Genomic DNA, 15867 nt, shown 5'->3' on the forward strand with positions numbered 1-15867 from the left:
TGGTTGGGGGCGGTCCGCTCTGGCTGCGGCTGCAGGACTAGAAGCTGTGACATGAGACGTGTGGCGGTGGCCTCGGAGTCATTGACTGAACCTGTTTGTTGCAGAAGGACGCCAACCCTCCAGCCGAGTGCAAGCAGCAGTGAGTTGCCGTCGCCCCCTGGAGGATCAACTACACTGTACCTGCTTCTCAACCCTAAACGAAGAAAATGACAATAGTTACTTACGCCTTATGATGTTTTGTATTTTTCTTGGTAGAAATAATTTGGAGAGGAACAGAAGCTGAAAGGCGTTTAAGGTTTTTGTTACGAGACTCCGCCTCCTCTCACAGTATTTGACTGACTGTTTCCTAGTTAGACGCTCAGCGCCGCATGTCGCCTCCTCACAGCTCCAGCTGCTCCGGGGGGGGTGGGGGGTTTATTTCCTGTTTTTTATTTTTTTTTTATTTTTTTCCCTTTTTTTTTTATTTTATTTTTTTTTGTGGGAAAACAAAATTATTTTGTCGTGTTTGCTCTCTGACAACAGCTGCGCTTTCTGGACCGTCGAGAAAGAACGAAGCTCCTCCCATTTCAGCGTCTCCTGCGCCGCCGCCGCGTCGGTTTCCTTCCAAACCCAGTTTCCTCCTTTTTGTTTTTTTGTTTGTTTTTCCTCCTCCCAAAAACATTCCGGTAGCAGAGCGGCGCTCAACCGGCCCCGCCCCCAAACAACTGAGCCATGTAGTCGCCGTTCCCTGGAACCCAAACGGCACCCGGGCCCCAACATTCCAGAGGCGTCGGTCGTGTCCCGCTGGGGGGGGGGGGGGCGCGTCAGCTCTTGGTTTCTGTTTCTAGTCTCAGCTGCAGCGTCACATGCGTTTAGCCGCCCTAATGCGTCGCGCTCGCTCGTAGCACAGAAACTTCAACTTCCCCCAAAACCCTGAGGTCACCTGATCCCCTGCCCCCGAGGTCAAAGTTCAACTCTTATCACTGTGAAGAATCAAAGAAAACGTCCCCGTGGCAACACCCCCCACCCCCCCTCCCCCCGACAAAATAATACCCAGAATGCCACACTGAAGCACATGAGAGCAATACGATGGAAGCGCCGGGCCCCGCGGCCCCTGCAGGAGGCCCCCAGAGCAGCTGTTGTCGAGGCAAAATGCTAAGCTACAAAATGCTAATGTATCAATACCTGTACGTGTACGTTCATCAATAAACTGGTTCAACGTGTCGCCGACGTCCTGCTTCCTCCTTCCCTCTCGTCACTTCCTGCTCAGCTTCTCAATGGCTTCATTTTGGAGTTTCTTCTTGTGAGGATCGCCGCGCTTCTGCAGACCATCGTTTGGTCTTTTCAGCTGTGAATGGTGTGGAAAAACAATAAAATAGAGTTGAAGTAATTTCAAAAATAAAATTACCAAATCTACACAAATAGCCGAAATATGAATCAGTCAAATATTAAAATATACAAATGTTCTTGGTGTGTTAGTACAGAATACATCAGTGTTCCTCAAAGGGGGTACTTGTACCCCTAGGGGTACTGCTAGGGGGTACTCCGGAAATGAAAACAAATGTTAAAAATATAATTTATATTCAAATATTTTGTAGATTTCTCACATGTACACTCACGGTAGTATTCAATACTCCAAAATAAGACAAACTGGCTGGCTGAACACAGTGTTGTCTGAGCAGCAGGTCGTGTAGGGGCTGTGCAGTGTTGTCACAACGCTGAGCAGCTTGTGCAACATCCTTCTCTCCACAAGCAGCTCTAGGGGCCCCAGAGTGGCCCCCAGCACAGAGCCAGCCTTTCTTGGAGTCTCTGGCTCTAAAGCTGCTGCACCAACAGACGACAGCAAAGAAAACTGCACCGGACACAACAGACTGGTAGAAGATCTGCAACATGCTGCTGCAGACATTGAAGGAGCTTCCTCAACAAGCAGAGGTTGCTCTGTCCCTTCCTGTAGAAGCCTCAGTGTTGCATTTCCAGTCCAGTCTGCTGTCCAGGTGAACGTCCAAATACCTGTCACCCTCCACCACCTCCACCTCTTCTCCCAGGATGGAAATAGTGTTCGGCTTCGTCCCGGTCCTCCTGAAATCCACAACCATCTCCTTCGTCTTGGTCGCATTGAAGAGGAGGTGGTGGTTTCCACACCGTGCCACAAAGCGCTCCACCAGTTCCCTGTGCTCAGTCTCCTGATCACCAGTGATACACTGCACAACTGCAGAGCCGTCCCCAAATCTCTGCGGATGACAGGACTCCCAAGTTCTACTAGAAGTCTGGGATATACAGGGTGAAGGTGAGGTGAGGGTACCAGTCCCAAACTGTGGTCTGTCCGTCGGATCGTCAATCATCCAGGAGCTTGTGGAGGCGTCCACCTGCACCTCTTGGAGCTTCTGTCGCAGCAGTGCAGAGCGTGGATGCATGTGGGATGGTGGCTTTTACAGAATTGATCCTCCCGGCGAGTGACAAGGGAAGGGTCGACCATCCCTCCATGTCCCGTTTGGTTTCACTGAACGTTATTGTAAAACAGACCCCTGTACCTGCAAGTGACACAAACAGCCAACTGGCCACTACTTGCAGGTACAGTGGCCCAAATTTGGTGCTAAGGTCTAGAGCAGTCGGTACATGAGAAGGAGAAAATCATCCGCGTACGGCGACGTGTATGTGGTTGTCCTCCCCCTCGCACTCCAGCCAGACTCGTGGTCTCCCTTCGCCTCACCGCCAGCGGCGCGATGGCGGTGACTTACATCTGGGGGGCTCGGGGACGACGCCCTCGTCTTGTACCGAGGAAAACGGTCGGATCTTGTTTGTTGGCGCAGTACGCAGAATCCCGATCCACGATCGGAGAATAGGGCCAGAGCCGAGCGTCTGGAGGGCCCCGACCAGGTCGTCGTGTTCAGTCCTGTCGAAAGCTTCCGGCGCCGGACGCTCCGGCTCCACGTCGCCGGGTCGGGAGGTAACGTCCAACGGGCGGCGACTGTCGCCACATAACAACGCCCTCAAATGAAACCCCGTTGATCTGGATCGCTTCCTCAGGTCCCACCCGTCAGCACCGCCGTCTGAGTTTTCTAGTCACGGCAAAGCCGACGACACCGCCCGGCGCCGCTCGCACAGCGACAGAGCTTGATTCTTTTTGGCTAATAATGAGCAAGAGGCCTGTGTCGTAGTTGGGGGAAGAGGCTTTTTTTTCCAGGACCTCCTCAAATACCTTTGACAGTAACGGTGGTCATTTGGGAGCATTTCTATTTATTTATTTTATAAACTTCTGCCGATGCCTTTCATATCAATCTCTTTTAAAGTTCTGTTTCTTTCCAAATCACGTTTGTCTGCTTGATCTGAGCTGAGTATTTCCAACTTACTCAGCAAGTCTTCAAGCACTTCTCTGTTGCCTGCTTCTGAGCTCAATACGTTTTCATAGAAACACTTCAGTTGAACGTTGATGTCCTGTCAGTCCGTGACAGTATCACCTTCCCCGTCTTTTATGGCAGATATATATATTTATATCGAACTCTGTCTGGAGGGAATCCCTCTGCGCACATTGAGAGGTGATGTCGAGTGCGGTTGTTCAACCACTTCAGTCCTGCCTATCGACTCTGTGACCGTTTGGTTTTCTTCCTCTTTCGCCGGCGGCAGGAAGCCGCTTGTCCCCTCACATACGCACACATGCTTTCCCCATAACGTGCAATTACTTAGCTCCGGGGACTCGCTCATTTTCGAGAAATTCATCTGTGTTTACGAGGTCAATAAAGTTTCGCGGCGCGAGTCGTCTTGAGTTAAGGCGCCGCCCCGCTGAGGAAGTATGTTCTCTGGAAAGCACTGGACAGTGATCTCATACGACTGTACCGCTGTATTCCACTCGTGCAATTATGGGGAGTCGTTTTTTGGTATTTAAAAACAAAAAACAAAGAAGGATCCATTCCAGAGCAGGTTTGGTGGTGTGGTGTACCGGGAGAATTGTTGGGTGTTTGTAACTCCAGGGGTGAGTCGCTCCATCAGCCTCAAAGGTGTTAACGCAGCTTGCAGACCTATCAAGTGTCCTGGAGCCATCTGACGACGGGTCCAGGACACGCTTTGAATACCAAACCATGTGACTGCAGGTGTGGTAAAAGTGAAAACAGATTACTGAAGCAGCGGACGTTGTCCCAGGTGGGGGCTTGTTGAACAATTTCCCTTGAACAACTGTGCAGCGGCCCGTTCCTGTCCGTTATGATGACGGAGGGGCCGGTCGCTGGCGTGGAGACTCCCTGCTGCTCCACTCAAACTGCAGCTCTCATCCCTCGAACTCACCTGCTGATGCTGAATATACAGAAATGCCAATTCAGGCAAGCCTCTTGAGGTATAAGTGTACCTTAACTATTTCCACTGGGGGAAGTAAACGTTCCTGAGCGTTGAATGAACCCTGAATGTTGCGGAGCGAGGCAGAGACACACATTGTTCTCCCACACACCGTCCGCGGCGTGGCTTTCCTTCCACTCTTCTTTGAGCGAGAGAATATACAAATGAGCTGAAGAAAAACAACCATACAGTACATTTGTTCATTTTTCTTTTTTTTTCTCCTCCCAATGCCGGTGACGGAGGAACTCAGCCAAACGGAGACCTAACGGGGGTGCGCTGATGACAGCACTTTGACCAACACTGATCTGGTTCTTTCCTGTCGACACGTCTGACTTTCTCAGACGTTTGAAAGCCTGAGTCCTGGGCCGCGCGACGGGAGATGAAGCCGTCGCTTGAAGACGCTCCGATTGGCTCTGGACGCACCCTCCAAGTGTGGAGTACATCACTTGTCCGGGTTACCCGCACGGTCCCTTCTTTGGAGTTGGATGTGATGCATAGTTTTGACACCTTGCGGTTCCGTTTGACCCTTTCAGTGCCGTTGGACATCTTGCGAAATGTAAAATGAAGACGTCCAGGTTGCGCCGCTCAGTGTTGAATTTGACTAAAAGCCACGAGGCTCGTGTCCAATGTGATGAACCTCCTTGAGCCCCACCCCTGCCAGATTTTTGGGTCCGATCCCGATTTTGGCGATTCCTAGCCCAACAATTACAAATGTTTTGACCAATATTTTGCCAAAAGTGCAACATTTGAAAAACGTATATATTATTAAAGATTCTATATTTGAGAACATTTAACTTATAGCCAAACAAATTAATAAAAAAAATAAAAAAACGGAAATGTTTTCATAGATAATGTCAAAGATGTTAAATTAAAATTGTTTATTTTGGGGTTTTTTTCCCCCCCCAGAGTTCCAGTGAACGCATCATTTCTCAATAGAATTTGTTTCCAGAGTTTCCCATAAACGCAGCATCGCTTCCTGCTTGGAGAGCAGTGTCCGTGTCTCAACGCGAGTGTCAACAAAAATGAAAACATTTATAACGCCCTGTCGCGTTTCTGCACCTATTTTGATGAGTAACTTAAAAAAAAGTGTAAAACAGGCAAGTACAGGGTAAATAAATGTTGGTTTTTTTTGTTTGTTGTACTTATTGTACTTGTATTTAAAAACCAGGCACATCCACTGCGTAACTGCCCTGGCTCTCAAAGCTTCATCTAAAATTAAATGAAGTATCGTCCACATCGCAGGTGATGATGCAGATTTTACGATGGCTCGGCGGGTTGTCTCCCCGGGTCTCATTAAAATGTTGCTTCCATCCCTCGGCTGCAGCCTCTCACTGGGCGTCAGTTCTTTCCAAAGGGGCAAACGAGGAAGACTTGAAACACCTTTAAATCTCCTCTTTAATTTAAAAAGGTCACGAGATGGAGTCAGTGTTTACCCAGGGAAAAAAAACATGCATTTATAGGCTTTATAATAATAACGCTTGTACTTCTTCAAATCCATGCGACATGAGACTCTAAACAGTCAGTAAGAGACTAGAAACAGGAAGTACAGTCGCTTCCTGCTGTAGCCAGTGTTAGGGTTCGACAGATGTAGAAATAAAACGTCTGATCAAATGACTGGATGACAACCAGCTGCAGCTTCTCGCTGCCGTCTGTGCATTCCAATGGGGCGAAGGATGAAGACTAGAAACTAAAGTTAAAAACCCGACTGGGTCTGCATAATCAATAATCAATGTTTGAATAATCAGTGTTTTTATTAATCAATGTTTCAATAATCAATGTTTTTAATGTTTGTTGATAATTTTTCAATAATCAATGATTCATAATCAATGTTTCAATAATCAATATATCAATAATCAGTGTTTTATTCATCAGTGTTTCAATAATCAATTCATCAATAATCGATGCTTATAAATGTGGTCTGACCCCGGTGCCTCCACTGCGGGGCGCTGCAGAGCCGCTGCCCCAAAGCGGCGCCTGACCACCGCTGGAGCGGCGGGGCTCCACCGGGGGGGGCGGTGCAACGCTCCGATAGCTCGCACACCCCAAACCGGGCGGAGCAGCCATCCGGTCCGCGCCACGGGCACCGAGCACCACCCGCAGCGTCCGGTGCGGCGTCCGGTCGGTGCAGCGTCCGGTTGGTCGCGGCTCCGGAGCGCGGCCGCTGAGATGCAGTCGCAGGGCGGGCAGGTGCTGAAGGACGGGCCGCTGGAGAAGCGCAGCGCGGGGCTCCTGCAGATGTGGAAGAAGAAGCGCTGCGTCCTGACGGAGGACAGCGTGCGGCTGCTGGAGCCCGGCGCCGCCACCGGGTCCGCGTCCGGGTCCGGGAAGGAGCTGCACTTCTCCAGCATCAGGACCGTGGACTGCGTGGAGCGGAAGGGCAAGTACGTGTACTTCACGGTGGTCACCACGGAGGGACGGGAGATCGACTTCAGGTGCCCGCAGGACGCGGCGTGGAACGCGGAGATCACCCTGCAGATGGTGCGCTACAAGAACCGGCAGGCGGTGCAGGGGATGCAGGCGGTGCAGGGGATGCAGGCGGTGCAGCCTGTGCGCTCCACCCGCCAGAAGCAGCCTCTCCTCCCGGTGCAGCTGCGCGGCGCGACCAGCGTGGCGTGACCGGGACCCGCACCGTGGGGGGTAAGGAGCCCTGAGAGCCTCCACCCGTGGATGGAGTCCGGGGGTGGGGCGTTTAACCCCCCAAACCCCATACATTGTCATTATTCTAGTTGATGTGTCTGATGTTAAACATATTTGTTAAAGAAGTGTCTATATTTAAATTAAAGGGGTATGTATAAATATGTTATCTATAAAGGGTTAAACCGTTGAAATCCCAATAATCAATCAATCAATCAATCAATAATAATAATAAAGTGAGTCACTGGCAGATGTTCATATCACACAAACACAAAAACACGCAATGTGTTTGGATTATCACCTGAAGGATTTAAAGTGGTAATCCATAACATTATTTAGTAAAAATATCATCCCCTATTTACTGACCAAGCACTTTGTAAGTAAAGCTGCTCCTCGCTGTTGCCAGGGCTGGTGGCGTGGTCCACCACAGCGAGACGTGGAAGGCCAGCACTCTGTTATAGAATAGTGACGAAAGCAAAATATGAGTGTAATGTGTGTGTGTGTGCGCATGTTGTTTCCCTTGGTGCTGGATGTAAAACAGGTCGATAGGAATAAATGTCGAATACAAACTTAACGCTTGTTATTAAAAGAGCAAACACAACAGTCACGGGTGGATGTCGCTGCCAGGCCGCTGGCCTCCCTCCCGTGTCTTGAGGCGTGGCGGACCACGCCCCCGGCCACGAGAAAATACACAAATAAGTGTAATATAGGAGCAGGGAGGCGGTGGACGAACAATAAACCAAATCCAATATCAGAGTCGAAAGAATAGAAAAAATAAAGGTGAAGATTTAAATAAACACAATTTTGTCAACAAACCTCAAGATGTAAACACAGTGAACAGACACGGCTCTGCATCAAACACAACAATAACAATAATAATAATAACTGGTGGTAACAAAACCTCTCGTCATGTTTCCTTCTGCAGGTTGGATGGAAAACATCGTCTTCATCAAAAAATACCCCCCCCCCCCCACTACCACCACCACCACCACCACTACCACCACCACCCATCAATACAAAGACTTTTTTCAACACCGACCGATGGACCCGGCCACGCCCCCCTGCGCCCATTATTTAGAAATGTGAATATATACAAACAGTTGAATGTCTCTGCTGTACGTCGTTTGCTTTTTTTAACCCAGATGCAGTAAGTATGGAAATGATGGCTGTTCAATATGGCCGCCTCCACCGTGGGATTGGAAATTACGAAAGTTACGAGCAGGAACCAGTGAAAAACCGTTGCAAATTTCACGGAAGTCGCAGAACGTTGACGTACCGTGGCTAGTTTGTGACATCATCATCCAATGTGTTGTATAAGTGCAGGTTGTGTCTTTGCGGGGGCGGGGGCTGGGCGGGGGCTGGGCGGGGGCTGGGCGGGGGCGGGGGGCCGGTGTCCACTCCATCGCTGGTGGCGGTTGCTCTGTGCAGGACTCGCGCCGGGTCCAGACGACAGCACGAGCCGATGCGGCGTTCAGGGGAAACTCTGGAAATTATATTTGGTGTCGATACAACGTGATGGTGTGTTGTAACTCGCATCTAACACGACCAAGCTGGACCCCATGTATTGCTGCCTGTAACTATATTTATTATTGTTGTTATTATTATTATTATTGATGTTTTTATTGTTGTTGATATTATTATTACTGTACAAATGCTAGAAATTTCCACTCTGTTCTTATATTTCAACCAAACCAAAGACTCTCACACAAGATTCCTGATCCTGGTTTTTCATCCCAGACTCTGAACCTGATTCTTCTTTTAATTTCAACTCCAACCTTTTATCATGTTTCCGTCTTTGTAGCGGATGGAGCTGCCAGGCTGATTAGCTGTTAGCTGCTGCTTCTTCCCTCCGGGTCTTTACAAAATGTGAATTGGTCATTTGGTGACTTTAGTGACATGTCGTTATTTTATATCTGTGAAATTCAGTGTTTGACAGAATGTTCTGATTCCAGCTGCTCTGTCGGCCTCCGCCTGCTTCCTCAACAGCGCCACCTAGAGTCAGAGTCTGTTTTCAAGCCCAGATAAATTAAATACCCATTTAAGACGGACGCCCGCCGCTCTGCTTCCTCTCGTCTTTCTGGTTATTTCACATCAGCTTGCCCAAATAAAGATCCCGTCAACCATCCCTAAATGACGCTGTGGATCCTCTCCACTTCCTGAACAAGGGAACAGAACACGGTGTTGATCTGAGAAAGACGGAATAAATGAATAATCTGTTCCATTAGAAGAGGGGAGGAAAATACCAGGAAGAGATGGATATGGTGAGGCAGGGCGAGGAAACCGGGTCCCATAGAAACAATTTTGGAAAAGTGGTTCACCAGCAGGTTAATGGTTTAAGCGAAACGCTCAGGGGGTCCCAGTATTGAACCTTGAGCAATGCCACTCAGTTCCCCCTGATCCTGTGGATCTGATGTTCTCTTCAACTCTTTCATGTTTTCACCAAATATCTGGAGCGTCTGTGGACGTGGGATGAGGAGCCTTCAGATGCTCCTTTGAGTCGGATTCAGGAGCCGCCGGCGTGTCCCTCAGACGGCATCAGCTCCGTTAAATAGGAACAGATGTTGTATCGTATCTCCTCCCAAGCCCCTTCCTCTTCTGCAACTTCCTGGAAGTCAGACCCTGGAACCTTCACCAAGGCCTCAGTGGAGCAGACGCAGAAGGTAGGACCTCCACCCGCACGTTGCGCTAAGCTGCTCAGATGATTGTGCCTTTCAGACTGAGGTTGGGTTGAGACAGGTAGAAGCAGTGAGACAGGTTGCTGCAATGAGACAAGTAGCAGTAGGGAGAACAAACAAACAAACAAAACAAACTCCAGACGGCTCTCGGCCAATCAGAGCCCTCGGTGAGCTCCACAGGAAACAGGCGGTGGGATTATGCAAATGAGCGACTTTTAAATGAATGTCTTGTTCAAAAAGGAAAACGAACTAGAAACCAGTCTGGTTCATCTTCTCCCGACTTACAGGCAGAAACTCAGATCTGCTCAGCCTGCGGTCAAGACTGTGAAGAATGGACCAACGAGGCAAAGCTGGAGTTACAGGCCTGCTTGGACTGCACTGGCTGGAGTGTATTTGAGGCTGCTGCCACAGATCTGGACGAACTCACTGACACTGTGACATCGTACATCAGTTTCTGTGAGGACGTGTGCACCGACCAAAACCTTCTGCACATATAACAACAATAAACCCTGGTTTACTGCACATCTCAGGCAACTTCGTCAGGTCAAGGAGGAGGCCTTCAGCAGCGGGGACAGGATCCTGTACAACCAGGTCACAAACACATCGACAAAGGAGACGAGAGTGGCAAAGAAGTGTTGCACTAGGAAGCTGAACAAGTTTTCAGCTAAGGACCCTGCGTCAGTGTGGAGAGGCAGGAACTCACCAACTACAGGAAAACATCTCCTCACACTGTAGAGAACCTTGAACTGACTGACGACCCGAATGGGTTTTACTGCAGGTTTGAAAGCCCACCTTCACACCCCTGTTCTGCTCCTGCAACATCTCACACATCTGCTCCCCCTGCCTGCCCCTCACCCCTCCCCACTGACCCCTACCTACAACCAGGATCTGTGAAGAGGATGTAAGTCAGCTCTTCCAGAGCCAGAAGATCAGGAAGGCCCAGATGGCGTGTATCCCCCTGCTTGAAGTCTGTGCTGACCAGCAGGCCACCATCTTCACCCAGATCTTCACAAGATCACTGTAGCTGTGTGAGGTCCCCTCATGCTTCAAACGCTCCACAATCATTCCGGTCACCAAGAAACCCTCCATCTCTGGATTAAATGACTACAGGCCCGTCGCCCTGATGTCTGTGGTCATGAAATCCTTTGAGAGACTGGTGTTGGCCCACCTGGAGGACCTCACAGGCCCCCTGCTGGACCCCCCTGCAGTTTGCCTACCGGGCAAACAGGTCGTGGATGATGCAGTCAAAATGGGACTGCACTCCATCCTGCAACACCTCGACTCCCCAGGGATATGCAAGGGTCCTGTTTGTGGATTTCAGCTCGGCATTCAACACTTTTGTCCCTGAAATCCTCCGCTCCAGACTCATCCAGGTCAATGTGCCAGCCCCCACCTGCCAGTGGACCACTAACTTGCTGACAGACAGGAGGCAGCAGGTGAGGCTGGGGAAAACCACATCCAGCACCCAGCACCCAGCAACCAGCAACCGCATCAGCACTGGCGGCCCCCAGGGATGTGTGCTATCCCCTCTGCTCTTCTCCCTCTACACCAACGACTGCACCACAGGAGACCCGTCTGTTAGACTCCTGAAGTTTGCAGACGACACAACGGTGACCGGCCTCCTGCAGGACGGTGACGAGTCTGCATACAGACGGTAGGTTGAACAGCTGGCCCTCTGGTGCGGTCAGAACAACCTGAGCTTAACAAGCTGAAAACTGTGGAGATGACAGTGAAGGAGCGCCCCAACACTGCCCCACCCCCCTCACCATACTCAACAGCACTGTGTCTGCTGTGGAATCCTTCAGGTTTCTGGGATCCACAATCTCCCAGGACCTAAAGTGGACACCCAACATTGAAACAGTCATCAAAAAGTGCCAGCAGAGAATGTAATTCCTGCGTCAGCACAGGAAGTTCAACCTGCCTCAGGAGCTGCTGATCTAGTTGTACACTGCAATCATCCAGTCTGTCCTCTGCACCTCCATCACTGTCTGGTTTGGTTCGGCCACCGATCAGGACAGGAACAGACTACAACGGACTGTCAGGACTGCAGAGAAAATCATCGGTGCCAACCTGCCCTCCATTCAGGACATGTACGTGTCCAGAGTCAGGAAACGTGCAGGGAACATCACGACAGACCCATCACACCCTGGATACAACCGGTTCCAACTCCTCCCCTCTGGTATGCACTACAGAACACGGTACGACAAAACAACCAGACATAAGAACAACTTCTTCCCATAGTCACCGATGAACACTTAAACCAGGCACAGTGTCAGAGACAATCCCTGTGCAATAAACCTGTAACACTGAACACTCACTGTACATACAAATTATACATTATAAATTTGGGAGTCAAAACAGTTTTTAACATATTGTCAATGTCAATATAAACCTAAACACGGTGTATATACTGTACAATGTATACATGCATATAATGTCATATCCACCTACCTCATCTATATAAAGTAACATCTTTGCACTCTGTACCATTTCACTATTGCCTTCCTGCTACAGTTTCATTGCTGTTGTTTTTATATGTGTGTGTCTGTGTGTATATAAATATGTATATATATATATGTATATATATATATATATATATATATGTGTGTGTGTGTGTGTGTGTGTGTGTGTGTATATAGTAGTAAAGTGTTTATGTTTTAGCTTGTTGTCTTTGTTTCAGCTGTATATCTAGTTCATATATGTACATTGAGAATAATGAAAAAAACGAGTCAAATTCGTTGTATGTATGTGAACATACCTGGCAAATAAAGCGGATTCTGATTCTGATACAGGAAGACCTGAACACCCAGAGGAAGATCTGAATGGCTTGAGGAGACCTGGACGCCTAGAGGAAGGAATAAAAATAACTTGAATGATTTTTGCTCCTGTTTCTCCATCTCTGCACCGTGAGCGGAGAAAAGATGTGATGAAGACCAGAGCGGCGCTCTTTAAAAACAGGGTCAGGACATGATTTATTGATGAGGAAGAAGATGCTCTAGATACGGCTCACGAGAGAAGAGGCTCTAGAGAAGACAATCTGCTTGCGAGAGCAATGGTTCTCAGACATTTTTTTAAGAGTTCTAAGATCTTAGTTCAGCCGAGCACCTCCTTCATTAGCACTGGGAGATAAAAAGAAAACAAACACAAATGATGATCTGTCTTTGTTTTTTAAACATTATATCTAAACAATATATTAAAACAGATTTCTTTATATTTTGGGAGTACCCCAAAGTACCCCCATTTTAGAAACACTGCTCTAGAAAAAAAACCTCTCGGTAGGACGCTCTAAATTGGATATTCTAGAGAGGAGACAGTCAAGAGGGGAGACACACTGGAGCAGAGACGCTCTAGGTTGGACGTTCTAGATAGGATGCTCTAGAGAAGAGACGCTTTCGATAGGATGCTCTGGAGAGGAGACACTCTTGAGAGTAGATTCTCTAGATCGGATGCTCTCAAGAGGAGACGCTCAAGAGAGGAGACGCTCTTGAGGTGCTCTAGAGAGAAGACACTCTAAAAAGGATGCACTACAGAGGATGCTCTAGAGAGTATATGCTCTAGGGAGGGGATTCTATATGGAGGAGAGGCTCTAGAGAGCGGACGCTCTAGATAGGATACTCTACAGAGGAGATGTTCTTGAGACGATAAACACAAGAGAAGAGACGCTCTAGGTTGGATGTTCTGGATAGGATGCTCGAGAGAGGAGACGCTTTAAATAGGATGCTCTGGGGAGGAGATGGTCTAGAGAGGAGATGCTCTAGATAAGAGATGCTAGAGGGAGGAAGGCGCTTGAAGGAGTAGGCGCTCTTGAGAGGAGACGCTCTAAATAGGATGCTCTATAGAAAGCTTTAGAAAGGATGCTCTGGAGAGCAGACGCTCTTGAGAGTAGATGCTCTAGATAGGATGCTCTCAAGAGGAGATGCTCTAGAGAGGAGACGTTCTAGAGAGAAGACGCTAGAGAGAGGAGACACTCTAGAGAGGAGACACTAGAGAGGATGCTCTAGAGAGGGGATGCTCTAGAGCGGATACCTTCTAGAGAGGGATGCTCTAGGGAGGAGATGCTCTAGAGACGATACACCCTAGGGAGGAGACGCTCTAGATAGGATGCTCTAGAGTGGAGACTCTCTAAACAGGAGGCTCTAGAGAGGATATTTCTTTTGGTTGCACAATCATAGACATATATACATAGATGCTGCATTGACGGCTTGGGCCTGTGGGTGCAATACGTCAACGTCACCGCGGTGTTGTTACGGGTGAGGCTGTAAACCGATTCAAGTAAACAGGAAGCTGCAGTATTTCTGGATAAAAACTACAACGTTTACATATCTCAACACATTTCAGAGTGTTTTTATATTCCAGGGTTTATCATCCACCTGGAGGAGGAAGAAGTTCTTTATCGCTCCTTTAATTGAATAGATTTTCTTGATTCTTTTGCTTTTTTTAAAATAAAAACATATTCAAAAATTACTTAAATAACTAAAATAATAATAACCAACAAAAGTCAAATCAATCATAACAAGTAATTAACAAAAAACACAAAATAGCTAAAAAAGTTTTTCATGATTTTGTTTAAGTCCATTTTTAAACGCTTCATTGTAAAGGAAGACAAATCCAAAACAAACAAGCGAAGGAATGAAGCGAGAGAATGAAGGAGTGTTTTATGAAGCATCTCCCTCCCCCCTCCCTCCCCCTCCAGCTCATCTCTCGTCTTCCAATTCTCTCTCTCTCTCTCACAGCCCCCCCCCCCCCTCTCCCTCCACTGGTTTATAATTCTTCTCTGTCTGCTGGTTTCCATGGCGATGCTGAGAAGGAAGACGGTACTCTGGGTTTGAAGGAGGGAAATGGGCAGACGCCTCACGCTCCCCCCCCCCCCCACTGCTGGAGATGGAAATCCATCCACCACAATGTCGTTCCCAACACCTCTCAGTCCAGATGTTCAGAGAATAGACGCTGAGTCGGATTCTTTCTTTCTTTCTTTCTTTCTTTCTTTCTCCATTTAAGCCTGGTTTACACTGAAATGCTGAATTCCTGCACACGCTCAGGGCTGCGGAGGAAGGACAAGCCAGGATGGTTCAATGCAGAGAAACCATTTCCCCGGCACCACCCAAACCATGTGTGTGTGTGTTGTAGTGAAGTGACGTGTCGTGTGACAATTAAAGATTCTTCTTCAGACGGGTCATGTGACCTCACCCAGTTTGGTCATGTTACCTTGACCTCCTCCAGACGGGTCATGTGACCTCCCCCAGTCGGGTTATTTGACCTTGACCTCCTCCAGACGGGTCATGTGACCTTGACCTCCTCCAGAAGGGTCATGTGACCTCACCCAGTCGACAAGGCGGACCTTGACCACCTTCAAATTGGTCATGTGACCTTGACCTCCTCCAGAAGGGTCATGTGACCTCACCCAGTCGACAAGGCGGACCTTGACCACCTTCAAATTGGTCATGTGACCTTGCCCAGATGGGTAATGTGACCTTGACCTCCCACAGAAGGGACATGTGACCTCCCTCAGTATGGTCATGTGACCTCAACCTCCTTCTCCTTTTTAACTGTACATTTTACACTCTCTATATATATGTTTATAACATATATATATGTTCATATTTATATTTATATATAAATATGTTTCTTAGTAATTATTATATGTTGTATGTAAATATGTTGTATGTAGATTTGGAGCTGTAACAAAAGTAATTTCCCCCTGGAATTATTAAAGTATTTCTGATTCTGATTCTGATTCAAATTGGTAATGTGACCTTGACCTCTCACAGACAGGTAATTTGACCTTGACCTCCTCCCGACGGGTCATTTGACCTTGACCTTCCCCAGATGGGTCATGTGTCCTTGACCTCCTCCAGACGGGTCATGTGCCCTCCTTCAGATAGGTCATTTGTATACCGGGTATCAAGCATCACGGTTCTGAACCGTAAACCTTTCCCTTTCACATTGTGCCCGTGGTCTAGATATATGTTTCAAAGTTGAAGATGTAAACTTTAATTCACCTTATGTTGCCGCTGCAAGGTAACAGACAACCAAATTTTGTCATAATCCGTTCAATGAGTCATTGTCCGAAGCGTCGCATTCCACCATCCTTGTTCACACGTACTACCATGTGTACGCAAGTAACGTAAAGCAGAGTGTCGTAAGATATTGGTGTAAATCGCTACAGAGGGATTATGACAACATGTGTTCGTCTGTTACCGTGCTGCACCAACATGAGGTGAATCAAGGTTTACGTCTTCAACATTACAAATAA

The 15867-nt window shown here is 48.1% G+C and overlaps 2 protein-coding genes across 5 annotated transcripts in view; both read left to right on the top strand.

Annotated features, from left to right (window-relative positions):
* nap1l1 (nucleosome assembly protein 1-like 1) overlaps positions 1-1202 on the top strand; it is a 37200-nt gene extending 35998 nt beyond the window's left edge. For 3 of the 4 annotated variants that reach the window (XM_080021970.1, XM_080021972.1, XM_080021969.1), the window contains one exon: positions 105-1202. In XM_080021970.1, the coding sequence (XP_079878096.1) occupies positions 105-143 (39 nt within the window). In that variant the 3' untranslated portion in view covers positions 144-1202. The remainder of the gene's footprint in view (positions 1-104) is intronic. The other variant, XM_080021971.1, reaches the window with a different exon arrangement.
* A 5269-nt stretch (positions 1203-6471) lies between these two features.
* Positions 6472-6921, top strand: phlda1 (pleckstrin homology-like domain, family A, member 1; the record flags this gene model as incomplete). Its single annotated transcript, XM_080022314.1, has 1 exon — positions 6472-6921. One exon carries the CDS (start codon positions 6472-6474, stop codon positions 6919-6921), a length of 450 nt encoding a protein of 149 aa, XP_079878440.1.
* Between the last annotated feature and the right edge of the window lie 8946 nt (positions 6922-15867).

The sequence above is a fragment of the Zeus faber genome, assembly GCF_960531495.2.
Source record: "Zeus faber genome assembly, chromosome: 21".
NCBI classification, from domain to species: Eukaryota; Metazoa; Chordata; class Actinopteri; order Zeiformes; family Zeidae; genus Zeus; species Zeus faber.